The 22,935-nt window shown below is 36.3% G+C and overlaps 1 protein-coding gene across 3 annotated transcripts; it reads right to left on the minus strand.

Annotated features, from left to right (window-relative positions):
• Positions 1–1,147: 1,147 nt before the first annotated feature.
• On the minus strand, positions 1,148–22,194 carry RFC3 (replication factor C subunit 3). Of its 3 annotated transcripts, none has more exons than XM_073894696.1 (9): positions 21,706–21,894; positions 19,187–19,324; positions 16,033–16,100; positions 14,233–14,330; positions 10,937–11,118; positions 9,646–9,782; positions 9,458–9,556; positions 5,836–5,905; positions 1,148–4,151 (listed from the first exon to the last, which is right to left on the minus strand). In XM_073894696.1, the coding sequence occupies exons 2-9, from the start codon at positions 19,253–19,255 to the stop codon at positions 3,960–3,962; spliced, it is 915 nt and encodes a 304-aa protein (XP_073750797.1). In that variant the 5' UTR covers positions 19,256–19,324; positions 21,706–21,894; the 3' UTR covers positions 1,148–3,959. The 3 variants fall into 3 exon arrangements, with proteins under 3 accessions (XP_073750797.1, XP_073750798.1, XP_025730375.1); XM_073894697.1 differs by lacking the exon at positions 21,706–21,894 and adding an exon at positions 21,504–21,672; XM_025874590.2 differs by lacking the exon at positions 21,706–21,894 and adding an exon at positions 21,978–22,194 and having other exon boundaries at positions 1,212–4,151.
• Between the last annotated feature and the right edge of the window lie 741 nt (positions 22,195–22,935).

Genomic DNA, 22,935 nt, shown 5'->3' on the forward strand with positions numbered 1-22,935 from the left:
ACACACACACACACACACACACACACACACACACACACACACACACAATGGAATATTATGCAGCCATCAAAAGGAATGAGATCTTGCCATTTGCAACGATGTGGATGGAACTGGAGGATATTGTGCTGAGCGAAATAAGTCAATCAGAGAAAGACATGTGTCATATGACCTCACTGATATGAGGAATTCTTAATCTCAGGAAACAAACTGACGGTTGCTGGAGTGGAGGGGGGGTGGGAGAGATGGGGTGGCTGGGTGACAGACATTGGGGAGGGTAGGGTATCTGCTAGTGAGTGCTGTGAATTGTTTAAGACTGTTGAATCACAGACCTGTACCTCTGAAACAAATAATACATTATATGTTAAAAAAAATATTAGAAAATATTAGATAAAGTAGATTTAGCACAAGAAGTATTATCAGAAATAAAGAGGCACATTTCATAATGACAGATGTGTCAATTCATCAGCAAGACATAATAATCCTTAATATGTTTGCACTTAATAATGAGCTTCAAAATGCATGAGGTAAAACCCAAAAGAACTGAATTAGACAAATCCATAATTATGGCTGGAGATTTCAATACTCCTTTCAGTAAATGATAGAAAATTAACAAGAATAAAGAAGATCTGAAAATGTATTTGGAAAAATCTTATTTGGAAATTAACACATTTCCATGTAATAATTCACTCAAAGAAAAAAGCACAGGTGAAATTAAAAAATAATTTAAACTAATGGAAATGAAAACACAAGATATCAAAGTTTGTAGAGGAAGCTAGATCAGTATGCAGGGTGAAATTTTTAATTTTAAATAATATTAAAAAATTGGTCTAAAATCAATGATCTAAATTTCCATATTAAGATTCTGGAAAAATAAGAGCAAACTAAATCAAAAGTAGGAGAATGGGATTAATAAAGATAAAAAGGTAACCAATAAAATATAGAACTGTACAGAAAATCAATGAAACCAATTTTATAGAACAACCAGAATTCTCATATTTTGTTGGTAGGAATGTAAAATGGTACAACTTCATTGGGAAGCTTGTTCGGCAACTTTTGTGTTTTTTTGGTTTTATTATGTTCAGTTAGCCACTGTATAGTACATGATTAGTTTTGATGTAGTGTTCGATTCATTAGTTAAGTATAACACCCAGTACCCATCACCCTGTTACCCCCTCCCCCCACCCTCCTCCCCTCTGAAACCCCAGATTGTTTCTTGGGGTCCACAGTCATCTCCCTCTCTGATTTCTGCCCCTTTGGATTTCCTTCCCTTCTGCTATGGTCTCTGTGCTATTGCTTATGTTCCACATATGAGTGAAACCATACAATAATTGTCTTTCTCTGCTTGACCTACTTCACTTAAGATAATCCCCTCCAGTCCCATCCATGTGGATGTAAATGGTGGGTATTCATCCTTTTTGATGGCTGAGTAATATTCCATTGTGTATATGTACCACATCTTTATCCATTCATCTGTGAAGGGCATCTCGGCTCCTTCCACAGTTTGGCTATTGTGGACATTGCTGCTATGAACATTGGGGTGCATATGGCCCTTCTTTTCACTACATCTGTATCTTTGGGGTAAATACCTAGTAGTGCAATTGCTGGGCTGTCAGGTAGCTCTATTCTTAACATCTTGAGGAACTTCCATACTGTTTTCCAGAGTGGCTGTACCAGCTTGCATTCCCACCAGTTTGGCAACTTCTTAAAAGTTAAACTTATACACCTATCCTATGTCCAGTCATTCTATTCCTACATATTTACTCAAGACAATGAAAAGAGTAAGTCCAGAAAAAGACTTATACAACAATATTCAGAGCAAATTTGTTTATAATAATCAAAACCTGGACACCCAAAGGTCCATCAATAAGTAAACAGGTTTAAAACATATACAAACTGGTCAATAAAAATTAAAATTAGTGAAACATTAGGTTTCAAAAACACAGAGGAAACATTAAGTTTCAAAAACATAAAGGAATCTCAATTATTATTTCTCAGACAATGAAGCCTGACAAAAGGACGATACAGTGTTTGACTCTACATTCTTGAACAGCATGTCATTAACTTATAATGACAGCAAGCATATCAGTGGTCACTTGGGACAGGATAGGGGTGGACTGACCATAAAGGAATGTGTAAGAAACTTTTTAGGGTAATGAAATCTGTATCCTGATTGGGATGGTGGCTACTCTGAATATGTTTGTCAAAAATCATAGGCTTTAAATGGGCATGTTTTATTATATAAAATTATACTTCGTTTCTCTAAATCTCAGCCTCTTTATTTTTAGAGAACAATAGCTCCTAAAGATGTAAGGTTATAATAATACATAGAAAGTTCCCACTGCAATGCCTAACATATGTAAGCATTGCATTCTCCATTAGTTCTCCACCTGAACATTTCCTGTTTATAAGGAGCTCTCAAGCTTGCCAAACAATTATGATAGCCACTGTTAGACAGTTGTTCTTTACCTCCAACTGTCTGTCTTTAATCTATGCCCATTGATCCTAAGTATACATTCTCTAGAGCAGTGGTTCTCAAACTTAAGCGTACATCAGAATTCCCTGAAGAAGTGGTACAACACAAAGACAGCTGAGGCCCATTCCCATAGTTGCTGATTCGGTAGATGTGGAATGAAAATTGAGAGTTTGTGTTTCTTAGTTCCCAAGTGATGCTGGTGCTGACCCAGGGATTCTACTCTGAGAAGCACTGCTCTAGAGATATGCAAATTATAAGACTGCTAACGCTTCCAAGTGCATTATTCTAAACATTAAAAGACAGTCACCATATTTTTACTTTTCTTTTTTCCAAATTAAAACTTTCTTAGCTCTCCCAAATCTCACTTTGCCCCTGGCATATAAACCCCTCAATGACTGGGACTGCCAACTGGGGCTAACTAGTACCACCAAAACAAACACAGAAAGGCAATCATCATCTCTCTTGACCGTAACAGTTTCCCATAAGTCTAAAATTGTATTAGGCTTTTTGTATGTGTGCAGCTGTGTCTGTCAATTAAACACTTCCTGTTTATTACTAACTGCTGGAAGAACATGTCTCCCTGTTACCCTTACAGAGGTAATTTAACTTATTTAAACTTAAGATCTTTTATTTCACCTTGTTGGTTTAGCTTTTTTTGGAGTCATGCTTCTGTTGCCCCAAATTAAAGAAACTGTTCGGAGCCTGTAATACAAATCTGTCAAGCAAACTTTGTTCCATGAACCAAATTTCTAATGAAAAAATGTTCCAAAGGATAGATCAATGACAGAAAAATGTACTTGTTCAAAGAGTAATTTCTATACTAATATACCTTTGCTGTGAACCACATGACACATGTTCTTCAGGAACCTCAAGCATTTAATGAAAACATGCATACTTAGTAGCCAACCTAATACCAAATCTGAATCACTGAAATAAAAGTTGGATTTCTGTAGTTTCAACAGAAATGGTTCCAACAATTTTCTTCATACTCATGCTATTACATTTCAAAATTAATCCTTATATTTCCTGCAAAAATACAGTTCTTGAGGGAAAATATGATTAAAGGTAATGACCTGCCAAGCGAAGAGTTATGTGCCTATGGCCAAAAATGGTCCCTTGGAGGGTAGAAAATAATCTCTGCTTTTGTATGTGGTAAATTTCCTCCAACAGAAGAGAGTATGAATGGAAAATGAGAGGACCAGCATTGCATACTTGGATAGCAAATTGTGAAAGTACATTAAAATCATGTTTTTGGACTCTAAAGTTTCTAAGTTGTCTCTTTTCAATATACTTCTTTAGTACAAAGGAGCAATTATTTAACTTAAGATTATAATAATTCACAGGGGAATTATTACCAAAAAAACCCACAAATAAGACATGATTAAGTAAAGTTAGTTTATTTTACCTGCAGCTCTTCCAATATAAACTGAATGTAAATGCTGATACTGAGAAATATTAGGAAGAATTAAGGATAGACCTCAAGATGTCAAAACATCATGCCTTCCAATCCATCCTCCATGAACTTCTTATAAAGTGCCATAAATTTGGCCACAAATGCTTCCAAGTGATAAATGGCTTTGCTACCGAGCTGTAGACGATGTTCATAGTAAGCGGCCATCTGGGCCACTTCCCCTTTCAGTTGTCCATCACAATTATGTAAAAGTTCTGAGAGAAGGCCCTGAAAAAAGAAACTCGTAATTAAAAAGCAATCACTAAAAAGAAAAAAAGGCTGAATAAGCTTTCTGAAATCTTTAATTCTTTTATATGGAATGGTGGTCCTCATCGAAAAACAAAAAATTGTATACCCTTTCTATAATATCAAAATGTGGTAGTTATCAATCATATGCCAAATGCCAACTTGAGGGTGTGAAGATATAAGTACAAAGATGCTTACTGCAGCATTATTAGTTACAATAATAATCTGTAGACAATCTGAAGTTCCACCAACAGGGTCATACTGAAAATCTATGCTATAGTCCTACAATGAAATTCCATTCATCCACTAGGATAAAATAAATCCATACTGTCACGAAACATCATTTATGCTACACTGCTGAATAAAAAAAACACAGTGCAGAACACAGTGAAGTTTTGTGAAACTACACATACAATGCCATACATACGGGCTTATTTCTATGTGACTAGAATATAGGTCTGTTCAAAGTGCTTACTTACCCTTGTGGAAATAGAAGGGTGGACCTTCACTTTTTTCTTTTAAATTTAGTATAGTATGAATTGTTTCATGTAAGTATTGCCATGTAATTTTAACAAATACAAACAAAAACCCTCCATTTTCTAATATCCAAGTCAATCAACACAGCTGGCTAGGTGGCTAAAAGACCAAACCTAAAGCTGTGCCTCACAAAATCCTACATAGTCCAGACTCGCCAACTTCTTTAATGTCATTCCCCATGTGCACTAAACATCACTGTCTGAAATACAGCTGACTTTTTTTTTTTTTTAAGATTTTATTTATTTATTTGAGAGGGAGAGAATGAGAGATAGAGAGCACGAGAGGGAAGAGTGTCAGAGGGAGAAGCAGACTCCCTGCCGAGCAGGGAGCCCGATGTGGGACTCGATCCCGGGACTCCAGGATCATGACCTGAGCCGAAGGCAGTTGCTTAACCAACTGAGCCACCCAGGAGCCCAATACAGCTGACTCTTAAACAACATGGGTTTGAACTGTGATTTTTTTTTTTTGATAAGTACAGTACTATAAATGTATTTTCCTTATGATTTCCTTAATGTTTTTTTCCCTCTAGCTTATTTTATTGTAATACAGTGTATAATATATATACACATAATGTGTTAATCAACTGTTTATCAGTAAGGCCTCTGGTCAACAGCAGACTATTAGGAGTTAAATTTGGGGGCAGTTAAAAGTTCTATGCAGATTTCAACTATGCAGGGGATCAGGGACTTAATTCCCCCACAAGGTTCAAGGGTCACATGTACTTGCTCCCATCTATTTACACAATTCTCTTCTTTTAATCCTCCAAGTCTCAGTTTAAACATGCCTTCCTCATAGAAGCTGTCACTGACCTTCCACAGCCCAACTTCCATTACTATCATTTCACCTTGTTACTTCCTTTTAGCACTTACAACATTCTGAACCCTTTTGCTTCTTGTCTCCCATTTCACCCCATTAAAATATAAATTGTCTGAAAGCAGGCCCTCCCCAGTCTTCTTCAACACTCCCCCAATGGTGTCTGACACAACGGAGAGGCTCAATAAATATCTGAATTAATGAGCTGGATAGAAAGAAATGACAATGTGTCTCAGTACTGCAAAAGCCCTGTGATCACATACCCAAAGTCCAAATTTTATGGTTATAAATGGTTCAAGATCTGAAATCAGATTACCTTCATTATTATTTCAGGAGGAATACAATGAGTTAGAAGCTCATAAAGTCTTCCACGAACTTCAAGGAGCCTAAATAAAACAAGATAATTAATATTTTATAATGAAAATAAGACATTTTTTCAAGTTCCTACTGTGCTGTTTTACTTTATGAGTTAAACAACAATCCAATACAGACATTTTCTTAAATGGCTTACCATACTTAAGATACACATTTAAGCTTTTCCTAATTTCAGTTCATTTCTCTAAAAATGTTCAGAACTCTTTTAAAGTCATTTATATTCAGACATCTAGAAAATGGTCATGAAAAGATTAAACAATCACTAATTATACAAGTAAGAGAGAATATAAGCATGATATGTAATATATGCTACTATCTCAACTGCTAAGTAAAAAGGCAGTGTGGCAAAGAAACAAACTGTCCTGTCACAGAAAGGGCAGTGCAAGAGGTCATAGATTAAGCACAGAATCACGCTACCTAAGTGAGTATGAACATTCCAACCTCTGAGCTCTTAATTCTAGGCCCTTCTTATAACAGTTTCAGGAGAGAAAAGGGTAAGGAGGGAAATATACATATGACATTTTAAAACAGAAAGAAAGAAGTGACAAGTAAAATTGTAAATACACATAAAACAATTATCTTTATCTCCCTATATATACTTAGTATCCTAAAGGGAAAATACTGTTCTGAATCTTTACTAAAATAATATCACAGATGTTCCATATTTCAGATCAGAGAAGTGATTCATCAAAGACTTCTTAAAAGTGGAAGTTCAGATCCTTTTCCAGGGACCCTAAGAGTAGGAAGCTGTGCCACAATAAAAGTAAATAAAGTGAAAAAAGAAACTAGCATCTTTTGAGCCCCTGCTATGTGCAAGACACTGTAACAACTTAGTCCTCACACTAGCTTTGAGTGGGGGCATTATCTCCATTTTTTAGATGAAAAAACTAAGGATCAGATAGTTTAAGTAACCTCACAAAATTGACTATAGTGGAACCATGATTTAAGAACAGATCTGCCTTACTCCCAAATCCATACCCTTCCAATGTCTGTCAAAGCATTTATTTAACCCCTTCCCCTGTAAGACGCTCACTACAGTATGCTATTGAGACTTCACAACACCACTCTTTTACTGAAAACTTAAGTTCAGAGAGGTTAAGCGTCCATTAACACTCATGTAGTTAGGCAGAATTTTAATTCAAGTCTGACTCCAAAGCCCTTGATCCTTCTTGGCCATGGTAGTAGATCTCAAAAACAAACAAACAGCAACCCTGATTATTAAAAAGTAAGAAACAGACACAAATGACAGATGGTATGAAATTATTTTAACAATTATGCATATAGTTTATTTCTGAAGAGTTAAATTGGGATCTATTTCCCTCTACAAGTGTGCTATAACTATGCTGTGTTCATCTCATGTATGTTACATGCATCTCAGCTTAGTCTGAGTTCATTTCTAGTGTGACTTAGCTTCTTAAAAATGGACATATTCTACATTTTCTATGTTTGTGTCATTATTTCTTGGGGATTGCAAGTGATAGAGTGCAAATTCTTCTGTCAGAGAAACATGGTATTAAAGAACTCTCTCTGATTCTTAATTAACTGAATATCTGTGAATAAGCAACAATCTCCCAAAACAGCAGTTTTCTTATCTACAAAATAAAGATGATATAATAGTGTTCTTCATAGGACTGTTCTATAACTTAAATGAGATATCACAGTATTAAGAACCAACATACTAATTGTTCGCTAAATATTCGCTGCTATCCAAATTAGAAAATTATGACTCTTCTAAAACACATCAGACAAGAATCAAGACTAAGGGGTCAAAAATAATAAACAGTCATTTGGTAATGTGTGAGCCAACAATCAGAATGACACCAGCCCTCCCAGTATTTCCAGTCAACCTGGAAGCTTTTGGGAACTGAACTTTCTTTTTATGTAACACAATGGAATCAATTCCTACAACTGTTAGTCTACACAGGAAATAACAGCACCTCTTCTTAAACAAATTTATTTGAGAGACTCCCAAACTTATGTGGAAAATTGGAAGAAGAGGTAGCAGTAGCTAGAAGAATTAAGCAAAGCAATAATCAACTAAAGTCTTAAAAACACAACTAGCAATCGTCAAATATAACATCTTGTACCAAGCTCTCTTAAAAGTAGGAAAGTTCTACAACTACTACCACCACCAAGTTTTCTTCTTTAAAATTCAAAAAACAAGAAAGTCATCTTCAATGTGGAAATATTTTACAAAAGTAAAAGGCTCCTAAAACAGGCTTTGTTTGAATTTTATCTCCTTAAAGCTGAGATTACTTCACAGCTTAACATTTTACAAAATGGAATGCACACTTTTTCCTAGTTAAGGTTTCTTTTCTGAAGAGATTACTTATAATGTTTGGCACTTCAGAAAAACTATTAAATTCTTCAAATAAAATAACTGAATTATAGGAATTCAAAGCAGACCCTGAGGAAATACTAAGTACCCATTTATGTGTGATTATCCACCTCCACTAATCTACATAGGAGCCAAAGAGTTCATGTTATAATCCTTTTGAAGCATCTTTATAAAAATTAGAATTCATCACATATATCCCCCAAGAGGAGAAACATGGTGTATTTTTCTCATGATTGTTTTCATACGAAGCAAGAAGCTTAAACTTCACTGGTTGAACTCAGTCCAGTCTGTCTCCTAAAGCAATCAACTACCTTCTCTTAACTCCAAAGAGGGTTTCTCAGTTCTGACAGGCAGTGAGTAAGAGTAGGAGACTGCACATCAATGAGCCTTAAAAATCTCCAGCCTTCCCAAAGGTAGTGGGCCTTAAGACTGTCACTCTTGATTTGGAGAAGAGGAGATTGCCTTTCTCAATCAAAGCTATCATAAATCAATCAATGGTTGAAGTATTTTCAGTATGGCCCACTACTGAATAATAGACCCACAGAAATAAATGTAAACAACTGTTCAGCAAATGTGACACAAAACACTTCCTAAATACTGGTGCTGTATACACAGAATTATTCTTAACAGAGCTTATCATCATGCATGAGCACAAAGTTTTCTAGTTCTCAAACCATTATCACACAATCTTGCTCTTCACAACCAAGGCCCAAGTATTCCTAGCAGGGTAATAACAACAGTATTTTCATTACATAAATGAAAAAGTTCAAACTCTAAAATGAAGTTACCTGAAGAATCTTAGCTAAAAATCCATATAAGTCTGATTCATAAGCTGGTGTCTTTCTAGGACGTGATGTATCAATTACAAAGTTATATATTATTCTTTTCAATATTAGAAAACTAAGCACATTATGTTACATACTAAGTCATCTGAGATTCTGAAAGGAAAACTAAAACTTCCAAGATTTGTTTTAATTTATGTATAAATTCCATATTTACCTGTCAATAGCTTAATAAAAGCCATGATACTACATACCAGCTATTCTGAAACACTAAATTTATAAAATTAAATCATATCTTTTCTTTTGAAAGTTTAGTGTTCAGATACAAGATTTACTGTAATTCTAAATGGCATATTGGTAGTATAAAACAGCCAATCCAAAACTCAGATCATCTGCACTATTTCCATGATGAAACTTTTATGGTTATCTTTGATACTATTTACCTTTGTGGAGTCTGCTGACTGACAATAGCGTTGGCCGTCTCCCTGAGATACACCTCCCAATCTGTTTCAGGGATTTCTTGATCTGCAGTAAAAGGATATCTACATGATAAAAAGAGTACACAATAAATTAAATGGAAGTGAGCTTGTGTCCCAAAATGTTTCCTGCAGCAACAGCCCCTTTCACTCACTGTTGCACTCTGCAGGCTTCACACATAAGTAGGGCTTTTCGGAGATTCCTGCACGACTTCTCTGCAAGTCGATGAGCCAGTTGTGAAGGAAGATTCAGACCTTCCTTCTTGCACACAGTAGATAACACATGACAAATCTACAAACAAAATGTTAACAACAAAATTGGGCAATCTGTCAAACAGCACATGGATGCAATTCTGCTGATAACATCTTTATAGGCCCTTGTTATTTTATTTATTTTTGTCACTCCCTACCCTAACTCACATGTTCCTTTAAGTAGAAAGCCAGGGGTCTAGTCTAGCTGTAAGGAAGGGGCATCAACTGGCTCTGCAACCAGAGAAAGACCTGGTTTAAATTCCAAGCCTGCCAGCCACCTTTGGGGACCTGTGAGGAAGACACACAGGGCCTCAGGTCTTTTACAAGGAAACCACTCACAGGGCTGCCAAGTACAGCTGCACAGGCTGAATTCTGCAAGACTCAGGGGTATTATTTGCATGCATGAAGATGCCAACGGTGCCCATAGGAGTGGTGTACCCTGGTAGCCCTGCCGTTTTAATTTTATTAAATTTTAACTTTATTAAATTTTATCAAACTATTTTTAACTACATAAAAATGTTTATAAGTGAAATCTTTAATAAAGGTACTTTACCACTTTGCAACACAAGGTCACAGTCACCTATTATCCCTACTTTGCACAAAATCACCCAAAATCTATTAATAGCAGGAAAGCTGCTCATTGTGAGAAATTTGCATTTTTATTTATAAGTATTAAGAACGATAAAGGAAAAAAACATTAAGTTGTTTCAGACGAATTTTGGTCCCCTAACTAGGAATTAGGTATTCTCACATTAATCTCCTTGCAAAATCTATATCCTCCAACCTCAAGTCATTTCCAAAGCCAATTAAATCAGCTTGAGGTAGAAGACACTAAATAACTAGTCCTTGACTAGTTTAGTAAAATTCATAATACCTACTTGCTTAAGGTAAAAAATGACTTAAAAAGAACTTCCTAAATACTGATGGCATATACACAGTATTATTCTTAACAGAGCTTACCATCACACTTTCTATATAATGGTATCTGGCATTTACTACTATATATATATATATATATATATGTATGTATGTATGTATTGGTTTATGTATCTACTAACAGTTAGCATCCAGGTCATAGATGTTCCTGAATTACTAATACACTTCACTATGTTTTTACAAAATGAACATGACAGGGATGTACACATAGTACTCACAGAATCTGAAATAATTTCTGAAAAGTTTCACTTGACTTACATCTTCAATCCTGGGAGCAGGCACACGAACTGCCAGGCACCTACTACGAATAGGTGGTATCACTTTAGATGTAGAATTGCAACACAAGATCAGTCTGCAAGTGGACATATACTTTTCCATGGTTCTACGCAAGGCATGTTGAGCATCTTTGGTGAGTTTGTCAACCTCTGTCAATAATACCACTAGTCAAGGAGAAACAAAACAAACTTTAACTTGAATATCTATCTCTTTCTCTTCCTCACTCATTAGAGTGAAATCCTAAGTTTGATATACTACTCTTTCCTTTGGCAAGGACATATAGAAGTCAAAGGTAGGTGACAATAATTTATTTTTATTTAAAAAAATCCCAAACCTAAGAAACATTACGCTAAATGAAGTTAAAGAGGTTACTTTTTTTGTAGAATTCACTGCAGCATTTATTATATTTATATGAACTAAAAATTACCAAGACAGGGAGATACTGTGCTGCATTTCCCCAAAATATTTTATCACAGGAGCACCCTTATCACTTCTTACCAATCTTATCATTCCTAGAAATATAATTTGGAAAATACTGATGAAAGAGACATAGTCAATAAGCAATAAATACACCTGGTCATGTACACAGTAAGATTCCACCTGGCCACAATAAAGGATTGGCTTTAAGGTGTTTTAGGAATAATAAGTAGGTAAGAACTGAATCCAACTATTGTTCTCTTTTTTTTTTTTTAAGGATTTTATTTATTTATTTGAGAGAGAGAGAGAATACACACAAGCAAGGGGAGGGGCAGAGGGAGATGCAGACTCCCCATTGAGCGGGGAGCCCAATGCAGGGCTTGATCCCAGGACCCTGGGATCATGACCTGAGCCGAAGGCAGAGGCTTAAGCAACTGAGCCACCCAGGCGCCCCTGTATTTTTCATCATACTAAGTTATTTCTAGAAGATAGTAGTGGTAGCAGTGTAGATCTGAATCTCCCCCATAAAAACAGAGATTCCAAGACCAAAGACTCATCGATAACATTTATATCAAAACAAAGTGGCAGGTTTTACCTAAAAACCCCGAATATGAGCAAGTGAGAACAAGGAACTATGTGTGGGAGGAAGTAGAGGGGGTGTACTTGGTTTTTACAGCCTTGAGTACAGAACCCCAAATCGCCCACAAGAGCACACTGTGAAATATAATGGGCCAATCTGAAAACAACACCTACAGGGTTCAATTTATGGGTTAGAGCAAAGGAACCTGGATGCAACAAGGTTTGACAGGGCAGTAAACTGAAAACAACAAAATGAAGCTCCCTTCCAAGACAATCCTTCATAATGAGGAGAAATTCTGGAGATAGAAATCCAAATGGAACAGAACAGGGAAAATAGAAATAAAGAGATTGATCCCAAAATTTAACAAAGATAGCACTTAACAAAGTATTACAAACCAACTGATATAAAATAAGTCCTTGGTAGGCAGAAAACAGCAGCATATTTAAAAAATTAACACATCATGACCAAGTGAGCTTTATTCTAGAAATACAAAGCAGTTTCACTAGAAGACCCAATATAATCTACGATACCAATACAGCGAAGAAGAAAAATCATAAAACCTCATTCATGGATGCAGAAGCAGCATTTGAAAAAATTTAACACACATTTATGTTAGAAACACTCAAAATATGAATTGATGCTTACTTTCTTATTATGATCAAATAGATACACCTCAGGCCAAAAATCCAGCAACTAAATAACTAAATGGGGAAACTCTAAGGCCCCCATCCAAAGTCATGACAAGGACATCCACTATCTTTAGTACTATTAACACTGTATTGGAGGTGTTGGCAAACATAATTAGGTTAGAGAAAGTGTTCAAAGCCATACAAATTGGAAAGAAGGGGAAAAATTATCTATTCACAGATGATATAAATATATATATATCTGAAAATTCAAAAGAAACAATGGAAAGGCTACTACAAAAAGAATGTAATAACATAGTAAGATATAGAATTAAGACACAAATGCCAATACTGTCACATATGTATACAAAGGTTAGAAAATATAAGACTCCATTTATAGTGGCAAAAAATAAATAGATAAGGAGCGCCTGGGTGGCTCAGTTAAGCGGCCAACTCTTGATTTCAGCTCAGGTCATGATCTCAGGGTGGTGGGACTGAGCCCTGAGAATAGGCTCCACACTGAGGCTCCATGCTCAGCAGGGAGTCAGCTTGGAGATTCTCTCCCTCTGCCCCTCCCCACACTCACTCTTTCTCTCTCCCTCTCTCTCAAATGAAGGAATTAAAAAAAAAAAGATATATGTAAACTTATTCTGAAATACAGTGAACTAAGAAGAAATAGGCTGAAATATGCACAGGCAATTCACAAAACAGTAAAAAAAAAAAAACAATGAACAAAAGAAAAACTTATCACACTAACTACAAAAAAAACAATTTTTTCCACTCAAATTGACAAAGATTAAAAATAATTAACCGCAAAAAAATATAAATAAATAAATAATAAATAATTAACCACAGTGGTGATAAATGTCAGGGAATAAAGGGCACTCCCAAATATTTCTGGTGGTAGGAAAAGACTATCTTTCAAATGAAGAATTTGACAAAATATAGCAAAAGTATTAAAAGCTGGCATATTTATCATCACAAAATCTTCTATGAGAATGTACACATATATATGCATATAAATAATACTGGAAGGAAATGACAAAGTAACTGTCTCTGGAAAGCAAAATTATAGCTGATTTTTGATAATGAACATATAACTTTAGTCCCAGGAACAGTTATTTTTAAATGTTATTTCTTGTTTTAAATAAAGTGTTTTTTCATTATTCATCTAGTTCTAAAATAACGAACAGGTAGCTCAAATAGTCCTCTTTCCACCAAAATTCAATTCCATTAGGCTATACACTTTCATGAGCACAGAGATCATGCCTCTATTATTCACTTTTCTTTTTTTAAAGATTTTATTTATTTTATTTGACGCAGAGAGAGACAGAGAGAGAGGGAACACAAGCAGGGGGAGTGGGAGAGGGAGAAGCAGGCTTCCGGCCGAGCAGGGAGCCCGATGCAGGACTCGATCCCAGGACCCCAGGATCATGACCTGAGCCGAAGGCAGACGCTTAACGACTGAGCCACCCAGGCGCCCCTCTCTTATTCACTTCTATATCCAAAAATAAGAGAGCATATGTTTGCATAGAACACGATATTAATAAATATTTGCTAAATAGATGGAATTTATGTTTCCCACTACATTTCCTCTTATATTCACTGCATACAATTTCAGTGTCTGCCTTAAAAGAAATCTGTTTATCATGTACCTTTAAAATCTCTTTGAGTGTTTGTTTCAAGTTGCTGTGATTGTGCCACTGTTTTCAACATCTCCTGAATTACTACCCGGTCACTATTTCCAGCATCACTATACAAAACAAAAATAATGGTAAATATAGATGTAACTATTTAGAAAATATTATTCTTAATCTGTTCTTGTAAGAAAAACATTGAAGATCTTAAATTTTAATCAAAATTATTCACACCTAATTACATTCCCAAAACTTTCAAAGTGAAATATTCTAGGGGTCATTAAAATACAACAAACAATATTCTAATATTCAATTACAGTTTGATAAGTATCACTGAAAACAAAAGACATGTTCTTATATTAAGTTTACTGTAACTTAAAAAGAGCAATACTAATCCTTAAGTATCTTAATTATCTGCAGTTACTCAAAATGTGAAAATAACTCTTGAAACAGAAATTTAATCTCCATCCTTCTTCTCCATCCCCCCAAATAGTAAAGGTCTGAAAGAGAACAAGCCTAGACAGGTCTGTTCCCAACACTAGCATGGAGCTGATTCAGGGTCTTAGCAAGAGGACGGGACAAGCAAATGGAATTTAAGATAGTCAGAACTCTGTAAGCTGCTGACTTGTAAGCATTATCTGTCATTTATACTCGCATTATTGCTTTGGCACTTAAGTCATGCAACTCACAAACCAACGTAAGTCACCTAGTTAATTTAGGCTGCCAATTTCAAACACCTGAAAAAAATCAGCTCAATCTCTAACTGACTATTCTTGCTACAGAGGAACTCACAATGAGAAACAGGGCAAAGCAATCAGCTTTAGTTTATTTTCCTAAACAGCCATCACATCTGTCTCAATTCACTATTAGATCAATACACCTAGAGTGTCTCTTTTATGATCATTTCCTAGTCAAGAATCCAAAACATTTCCCTTGTGGCTATGGAATTAACACTTTCTTCTAATTTTATGATAAGACCCTTTCCCACCAATCTTAGTTCTCTTAATTTTCTTGGACCTACCTGGGGAAAATAATAACACCTGTTAGGGATGTTTTGAGAACTAAATATAATCCATGTAAAGCTTCTCACACGGTGCCTACTACTGAGTACACAGTAGCTTATAACTATATTTTTCCTGATCTATTCAGTCTTAAAATGGATGTTCATCCTCATCTCTGTTCCACTGCCGAAAAAGGTTGCCTTTGCCTGAAGATGTCCTTGATTTTGTACTCCTTAAAGAACATTATCAGGCCCCAGACAACCCTGAAGCTTTACCCAACTTTGTTCCCAATACAATCACTTCTACACTATTAAGCAGTACTGCATGAGTTTTCAATGTGCCTCCCAACAGGATCCTAATCTTAGTCATGATAAATAATACAGACATTGGTTGTTAGACTATTATAACATACTCTAATCAAGAAACTGAAACAAAGGAGTGGCAAAAAAAAGATCTAATAACACTAATTCACATTCTAAAATATTCACTCCAGACATTACAAACTTTTTCGACAAACTTTGCTCATCAGTTCTGAATTAGTCAATGTAACAAAAATTTAATGACTATGAAATGTACTCTGTATAAAACACTGAGCTCTGTAGAGCAAGAAAATTTAATTATTAAAATTATTGGACTCAAGGGTCAAAGAGAAAAGGGGAAGTGGAAAGGTTCTAGGCTCCCTATTTCACACTGAGCAGCATTACTTTTATCTGGGTATATATTGTGCTTCCTTCCATACATGATTCTATTTCAAGAATGGTTTCTACTCTTTAAAAAAAAAAAAAAAAAAGGCTTAATTTCTATATAGTAGCCTTACCTGGGATTAACTTCAAGGTGATAATTGCTTGCAATAGTGCTAATTTCAATTTTCTTTTTAGATGGAGTCTATGGACAAAGAAAATAGATGTTTTTAAAGTTTATTTATTGGCCATTTCTCCTCTTTTCTGTATTTGTTTTTTAAAAATAATTCATGCTTTATAAAAACAAAAACTTTAGATACAATTAATATTTTAACTTCATTAATCCCATTCTTTTCTCTATGTGCAAATAAACATGTTTCTATATAACCTGGGTCACGTCACACATCCCGTTTTTATTATGATTATCTCTTCCCTCTACCTCCAGAATTCTACAAACCATTCCATTATGAGATCATCACTGTAAATGGTCTGCATATGTCCGTTCACAGACTTTACCGTAACAACTTGTGAACTTGTGTGTGTATATATATGTAAATATACTTTTACATATTTTATGTATTTTTATATTTCTAGAGAGTGTCAGTGTTTCTTGTAAAAAAGGAGTTATAAAAAGAGAGGCAATTCTATCTATTTCTGTTTTACTTTTCCTAGTTAACAATACATCTAGGCAATTACCCTCCGATACTGATATAGGGTAGTTGCTTATCAACCTGTAACTTGGATGTCCCCAAGCCGTTATACGGGTGGGTGTTTTGTTTCCTGCTTTTTGACATCTCAAACAATCCCACAATTAACATCCTTCTACAAATGTCTAACGCACTGACTTCATTTCTATGTAACATATTCCCAATAAAAGATTTGCTGGATTGAAGGGAATATATTTTCTCACGTTTTATGTATATGTGTGTGTATATGTATAACCGGCCTGTTTTCAAAAAAAAAAAAAAATCTAACAAATCAGTTTTCCACTGGTAACAAATACTCTTCCCCAACATTCCCCTTCTGCAGGTTTTATATAATGTCCACAATTTCTGCCAATTTCATAACAGACTCACGGCTTCTCTTCAACTATCACAAATGTCAAACATCTTTACATATGTTATTGGTTGCTTATATTTCTTTCTTGAGACTCTTTCATTCAGTTTTCTACCAGGTTGTCTTTCCATTGTCAATTTGTAAAATCTTTTCTCTAATATGTTCCTTTCAAATATTTTTTGACAACCTTTTATTTTTCTGATTTTACATACATTATCTTGTCATACAAACTTGTAAATTTCATATGTATACAAGCACATATTTTTATCTATCACTTCCATGTTTTTATTGTTATTAAAATAGGTATTCCCGACCACAGGCTGTTCATTTAATCTAAGAAATTAGCATTTCATTTTAATATTTAAGGCTTTAATTCATATGGAATTCATCTTTACAAATCATGAATCAGAGGGATTCAACTTTATTTTCTTCAGGTTAGAGAACTAGTTATGCTGGCACATCTTGCTGACTCATGTTTTTAATACTGATTTGAAATAGCTACCATCATATTTTGGGTCTCTCTAATAAGTTCCACTGATTGAATTCTCTATTCCCAAGCCAAAACAATATTGTTTTGATTATAATAGCCCTACAATAGGATTTAATATCTCATAACACAAGTCCCACTTCACAAATCTTTTTCGTAATTACTTTAGTCTCAGAAATGTATTCTTCCATATGTACTTTAAGATCATTTCGTACAACTAAAATAACATGCTGGATTTTAATTGTAATTTCATTGAAATTTATACTGTAACTTGGGTAGAACAGGTATTTTAAAGTATTAAGCCTCTGAGAACTTGCTGCATCTTTCCATTTGATCAACTCTTGTTTTTTGTCCTTTTATAAAAGTTTTCTTTCCACAAATCTCATACTTTTCTTGTTAAATTTGTTCCTGCATACTTTTTTTTTTTTTTTTAAGATTTTATTTATTTATTGGACCGAGAGAGACAGCGAGAGCAGGAACACAAGCAGGGGGAGTGGGAGAGGGAGAAGCAGGCTTCCTGCTGAGCAGGGAGCCCGATGTGGGACTCGATCCCAGGACCCTGGGATCATGACCTGAGCCGAAGGCAGACGCTTAACAACTGAGCCACCCAGGCACCCTGTTACTGCATACTTTTTAAGAATTCCCATCAGGGTGTAACACCAGCACCTCAAACTCAATGTGTCTAAATACAAGCTCATCAACATTAGCCTAAAATCTATTTGTCTTCAGGGCGCCTGGGTGGCTCAGTCCTTAAGCATCTGCCTTCGGCTCAGGTCATGATTAGAAGGTCCTGGGATTTAGGCCTGCATCGGGCTCCCTGATTGGTGGGAAGCCTGCTTCTCTCTCTCCCACTCCCCGTGCCTGTGTTCCCACTCTCGCTGTCTCTCTGTCTCAAGTAAATAAAATAAAAAAGAAAATCTATTTGTAAAGATTCCATTAATAGCACTACTTACCATCCAGTCACTGATACAATTTTTCAGTGCCTAATATGTACAAGATGCTATACCAGGGCCTATGAAGGATATAAAAATGAATAGGACATGTTCCCTATATAACTTCAAAACAAACACAATCTTGTCAAAATAAAAAAAAGGTATGAAAAACTATAATCAAGGCCAAACAAAGTAAGTACTCTAAAAAGTGTAAACTATGGATGGTAGAAGGAAAAATTAATTCTAAAGGGATTGGGGGGCACAACGAGAGGAGGTATTTCAGCTAAATCTTAAACACTGTCTATAAGGAGAGTATGAAAATGCACTGCATGGTAGGAGGCTGGAAAGCTCAGCCAAGGGCAAGATCATGGGAATTCTCTGAACATCCCAGAACTTCATGCCTCCTTTTCTAATCAGTCAGCTACCCAGTCTCTACCAAGTTGCCTGATTCCATATTCAAAATTTTTCTCAAAATCATTCCCTTCCCAAACCCACTATTGCTCTCAGAACAATGAATTCCAGAGACTTGAGTTCCCGTTCCAGCTGAGGTACTGATTTACTAGATAATCTAAAAGGAATCCCACCTACATTTTACTCAAAATCTCCTGTTACTCATATTTTCTAACATAACTGACTTTGATCTGGCTTTAATAGTTAGATCTATACAACAGTAGCTCTCAATCCTGTGTACCTGGGTTATCTGTGAAATTCTTAAACACACATTGGGCAACAATGGCTGGGACCACAGGAATATATATGATAATGACTGAAAATCCCTACTATAAATATTTGGAGGCCTCAAAGTAAAATGCTTACTGTGATGGTCTGATGTTCAATTCTTAATTTTTCCACTCCAACACCATAAAGTTCACGTAAAATACACATAATTCTTGTCTTTTTTCCAGCACCTGATGGTCCATACACTAAGAGATGAGGAAAATCACCACACTGCACCTGGTAAAAAAAAAAAAAAAAAAGAGGCATTTTTCCCTGGTCAAATGACTACTGTAGGTAGAATTAAACTACTTTTTAGGTATCAAATATTTTGTGTCTCCATCTCTGCGGTGGAGATATTTAAAAATATATATGTATGAGTACATATACACAGAGATTTTTTAAATTAACTGAAATGTTGATTATTCCCCTGGCATTATTTTATATAATTATATACCAAGCACAGTACATGCAGGATACAACACCATGTGCTAGAAAGCAAAAACTTCCAAACCAAGTCTGTTAAAATCTCCTAGAGAACTTTTTAAAATAAAAGACTAATTAATTATTGGACTCCATCCATGAGATTATGATTCAACAACTCTAAGATTGATGCCTATCTTAATTTGGGCTTCTATAGTCCTTCTGATAAGAACTGAGTGTATTTGGTTTATTTGGGGTGAGAGGTAAAGGAAAACTTTGTAGGGCAATAGGGAAGTAAAGCAAGGTCAGGGAGGCAGCCAATGAGTGCATTATCTGCTTAAATATCACTGGGCATCTGGGGTTTAATTCTGCTGGGGATACTCTTGAAGCCAGTGTGGAAAAAAACACGACAGCGTTAACCATTCCAAGAGAGGGGGAAGCTGCAGCATGATATGCTATTTCTCATCAGTCCTTTGATGAAGCTTGCTTGGGAAAGTGTTTGGAATTAAGGGAGGGCATTAATTCCCAGGCATCAGGTCTGCTTAGGGGTGTCCATAAAAGAAAGCCTTCAGGAAGCACGGATCCAGGAAGGTGGAAGTCAGTCTGTGTGCACTTACAAGTTAAGAGCAATGGGATGGAGTAGAGCACTGACAGTACTGCAAAAGACTACAAGACTGTGTGCACTTAAAAAGCTTCCCAGGTGACTTTCATGATCCGTCAGGTTTGGGAATGAGTGTTTTTTTTTTTTTTTAAAGATTTTATTTATTTATTTGAGAGAGGGAGAATGATACAGAGCATGAGAGGGAAGAGGGTCAGAGGGAGAAGCAGACTCCCCACCGAACAGGGAGCCCGGTGCGGGACTCGATCCCAGGACTCCAGGATCATGACCTGAGCCGAAGGCAGTCGCTCAACCGACTGAGCCACCCAGGCGCCGTAATGCTATGAAGGATATAAAAATGATGAAAACACAAACCATAACTTCAAGGCCATAAAATCTTGTGGAGCAAAAGCTTCTACGTAAGCATTACAGGAAAAATGAAATAAGTACCTCAACAGAAGTCATTATTGCAATAAATCTTAATATTTTGTAAACTGATCTCTGGCACTGAAAAAAAAGTTTCAAGGAAAGGAACAATTTACCCCACACAGTGCATGGAAAATAGCAAGTGCTTCACAAATACTTGTTGCCTCTGCTTTTTAAACTCCATCTAGCCAAAATAAAGGGTATGCTTTAAAGACTTCATAGTTTCATTAAGTTGTAGATTCAACAATAAAATGGGTGGACATTTTTTAAAAGCAAATCTATTACACACAAGACCAGGATATTAAATTTTTGTCCAAAATATTTACTCCAAATTCTGTACAACAAAAAGATGGCCATAGAATATAAAATGTATCCTATAGCTAAGAAAATCAAAGTGAAAGCTATTCTGAGAAAACACAATTTGTCTAAACATGAAGTATATAGCTGTAAATTTATTTTAAGTTAGTATAGATGGAATACCATCAAAAAAGAAAAAAGCTTCTCAATCTCACATTATCAATTTTTCTAATGATTTTCATATGAGAATGGACGTTTTTATTATTTCTTATTTTTAAAAAATACTTAACAGAGAGTACCTGTAACTCTGAAAGAAGGTGGGTATTGAAACTGAGCTGAGCAAAACACTTTCATTAGCATACAGTACTATTAGATTCTTAAAAGGACTGGATAAATAGCTTCCAGACACTAGATTTTTCTCAAGACCCTTCTTCCCTCTACATTTCCTGATTCAGTTTGCTTTTCGGAAAACATTGCCATTAGACACTTTTACCAACTACAACACGAAAACACCCATCAGGTTGGAGAAAAGGAAAAAAAAAAATCTTCCATGAGAAATTAAACTCAAGGACGACCTAATACAACCTAATTTAGAATTAGAAATGACCTCCGAAATTAATAAATACCTTCTTTTTTGAAAATAAGGGCATTGACACAACAAAATTTTAAACAAACCTCTTAAAAAGTGAAGTCAGATGATGTCAGTTCTCTGCTCAAGACCTTCCAATGGCTCCCTATCTCACCCTATAAGGATTTACTGAATCTGCACCTCCCCCGCCGGCCTACTATTATCCAGCTACAGCGGCGTTCTTGCGGTTCCTAGAACAAGCCGGGCACACTCCTCCCTCAAGGAATTTGCACTTGCTGTTCTCTTTACCTGTTCCACTCTTCCCTCGTATTTCTCCTGGAGAATTTCCCACTTAAGGTCTTAGCTGAGAGAGGACAGTTCTCAGGGAGGCCTTCCATGTTTACAAGCACTACCTCGCCCTCCACACTCTTTCCCCCTTCCGTTTCATTTTTTACCACAGCACTCAACACCTCCTGCAGAGGGTGGACGATGCACCCACTCCCCAGCGGAGCGAAACTCCCGGGCTGAGGCCTACCCCCCCCCCCCCCCCCCCCCCCCCCGGCTCCGTCCCGCAGACTCACCAGGTTGCGCAGCTGGGCCGCTTGCTCCTTGTGATAGTCCAGCCGTCCCAAGGAGCAGGGCCGGTATTTGTCCACCCAGAGGCTCATGCCTGCTCGAATTCCCGGGGTCAGACGCTTGAAAGTCCCGCGCGCGGGCACTCTCCCCGTCCGGACGCGGAGACGAGTTCTCCCGCGAATTCCAAATCTCGTGACGTCACTACCGGCCCGGTGGCGTACGCGACTTAAGATCTAAAGACTACGGAAGCTGGGTGGGGACAGTATTAGCCGCAGTGTTGGTGCCCCCTAGTCACTGATGTTCATTGTTTATGTAATCATTTTTGTTGTTCTCACCCTCCATGATAGTCCGGAGATTACTAAACAAAATTGGAAATTTGGCTCTAATACTTCCGGCTTCAAATCCGGGTACCTCAAAGAATTTCGTTCGCTTACTCATTCATTCACTCGTTCGTTCTGCAGAAACCTTCGAAATATCTACTGTGTTGAGCTCTGTTCTTGGCACTAGAATATATACGACTTGGGGCATTTCTCACTGGGCAGGCTCTCAAAGTTTTTTAAAATAAGTTGCTAAAAATAAAATCTAATCCTCACTCTTTCCTTACTTCCATTCTTCAAAGGTCTTACTGGGTTGAAAGCAAGAGAATCAAAAGGTCATGAAAAACTACAGAACTGTGGCCTGTAGGAGAGACGATATGAGGTTAGTATGCTATCCTAAGTCCAGAATGTTTGAACACCCTTCTGATTAAAATAAGAATAATATGAAATCCTTGGGAAAATATTCAGCATATCAAGCCTTTATAAAACTTGAATTGTGCCCCTCAAACTGCACCTCTCAAATGCACTTTTCTAGTTGTACGTAAAATTAATTCCTTAGTTAAGTTATGGTCTTATTTTATATATTGTTCAGAAGCCTGTCATTGGATCTCAAGTTCTTACAGGACAGGCATTTATTTCAGAATAT

The sequence above is a fragment of the Callorhinus ursinus genome, unplaced genomic scaffold (assembly GCF_003265705.2).
Source record: "Callorhinus ursinus isolate GAN/ISIS: 27379988/994484 unplaced genomic scaffold, GSC_fseal_2.0 scaffold7, whole genome shotgun sequence".
In the NCBI taxonomy this organism is placed as follows: Eukaryota; Metazoa; Chordata; class Mammalia; order Carnivora; family Otariidae; genus Callorhinus; species Callorhinus ursinus.

Coding starts and splice junctions, on each gene's coding strand:
- RFC3 (XM_025874590.2), bottom strand. CDS start 22,064: ATGAGCCTCTGGGTGGACAAATACCGGCCCTGCTCCTTGGGACGGCTG. Junction 9,783..10,936: donor CTGCTCCCAGGATTGAAGAT/GTAAGTCAAGTG, acceptor TTTTGTTTGTAG/ATTTGTCATGTGTTATCTAC. Junction 4,152..5,835: donor CTCCTGAAATAATAATGAAG/GTAATCTGATTT, acceptor TTCTTTTTTCAG/GGCCTTCTCTCAGAACTTTT.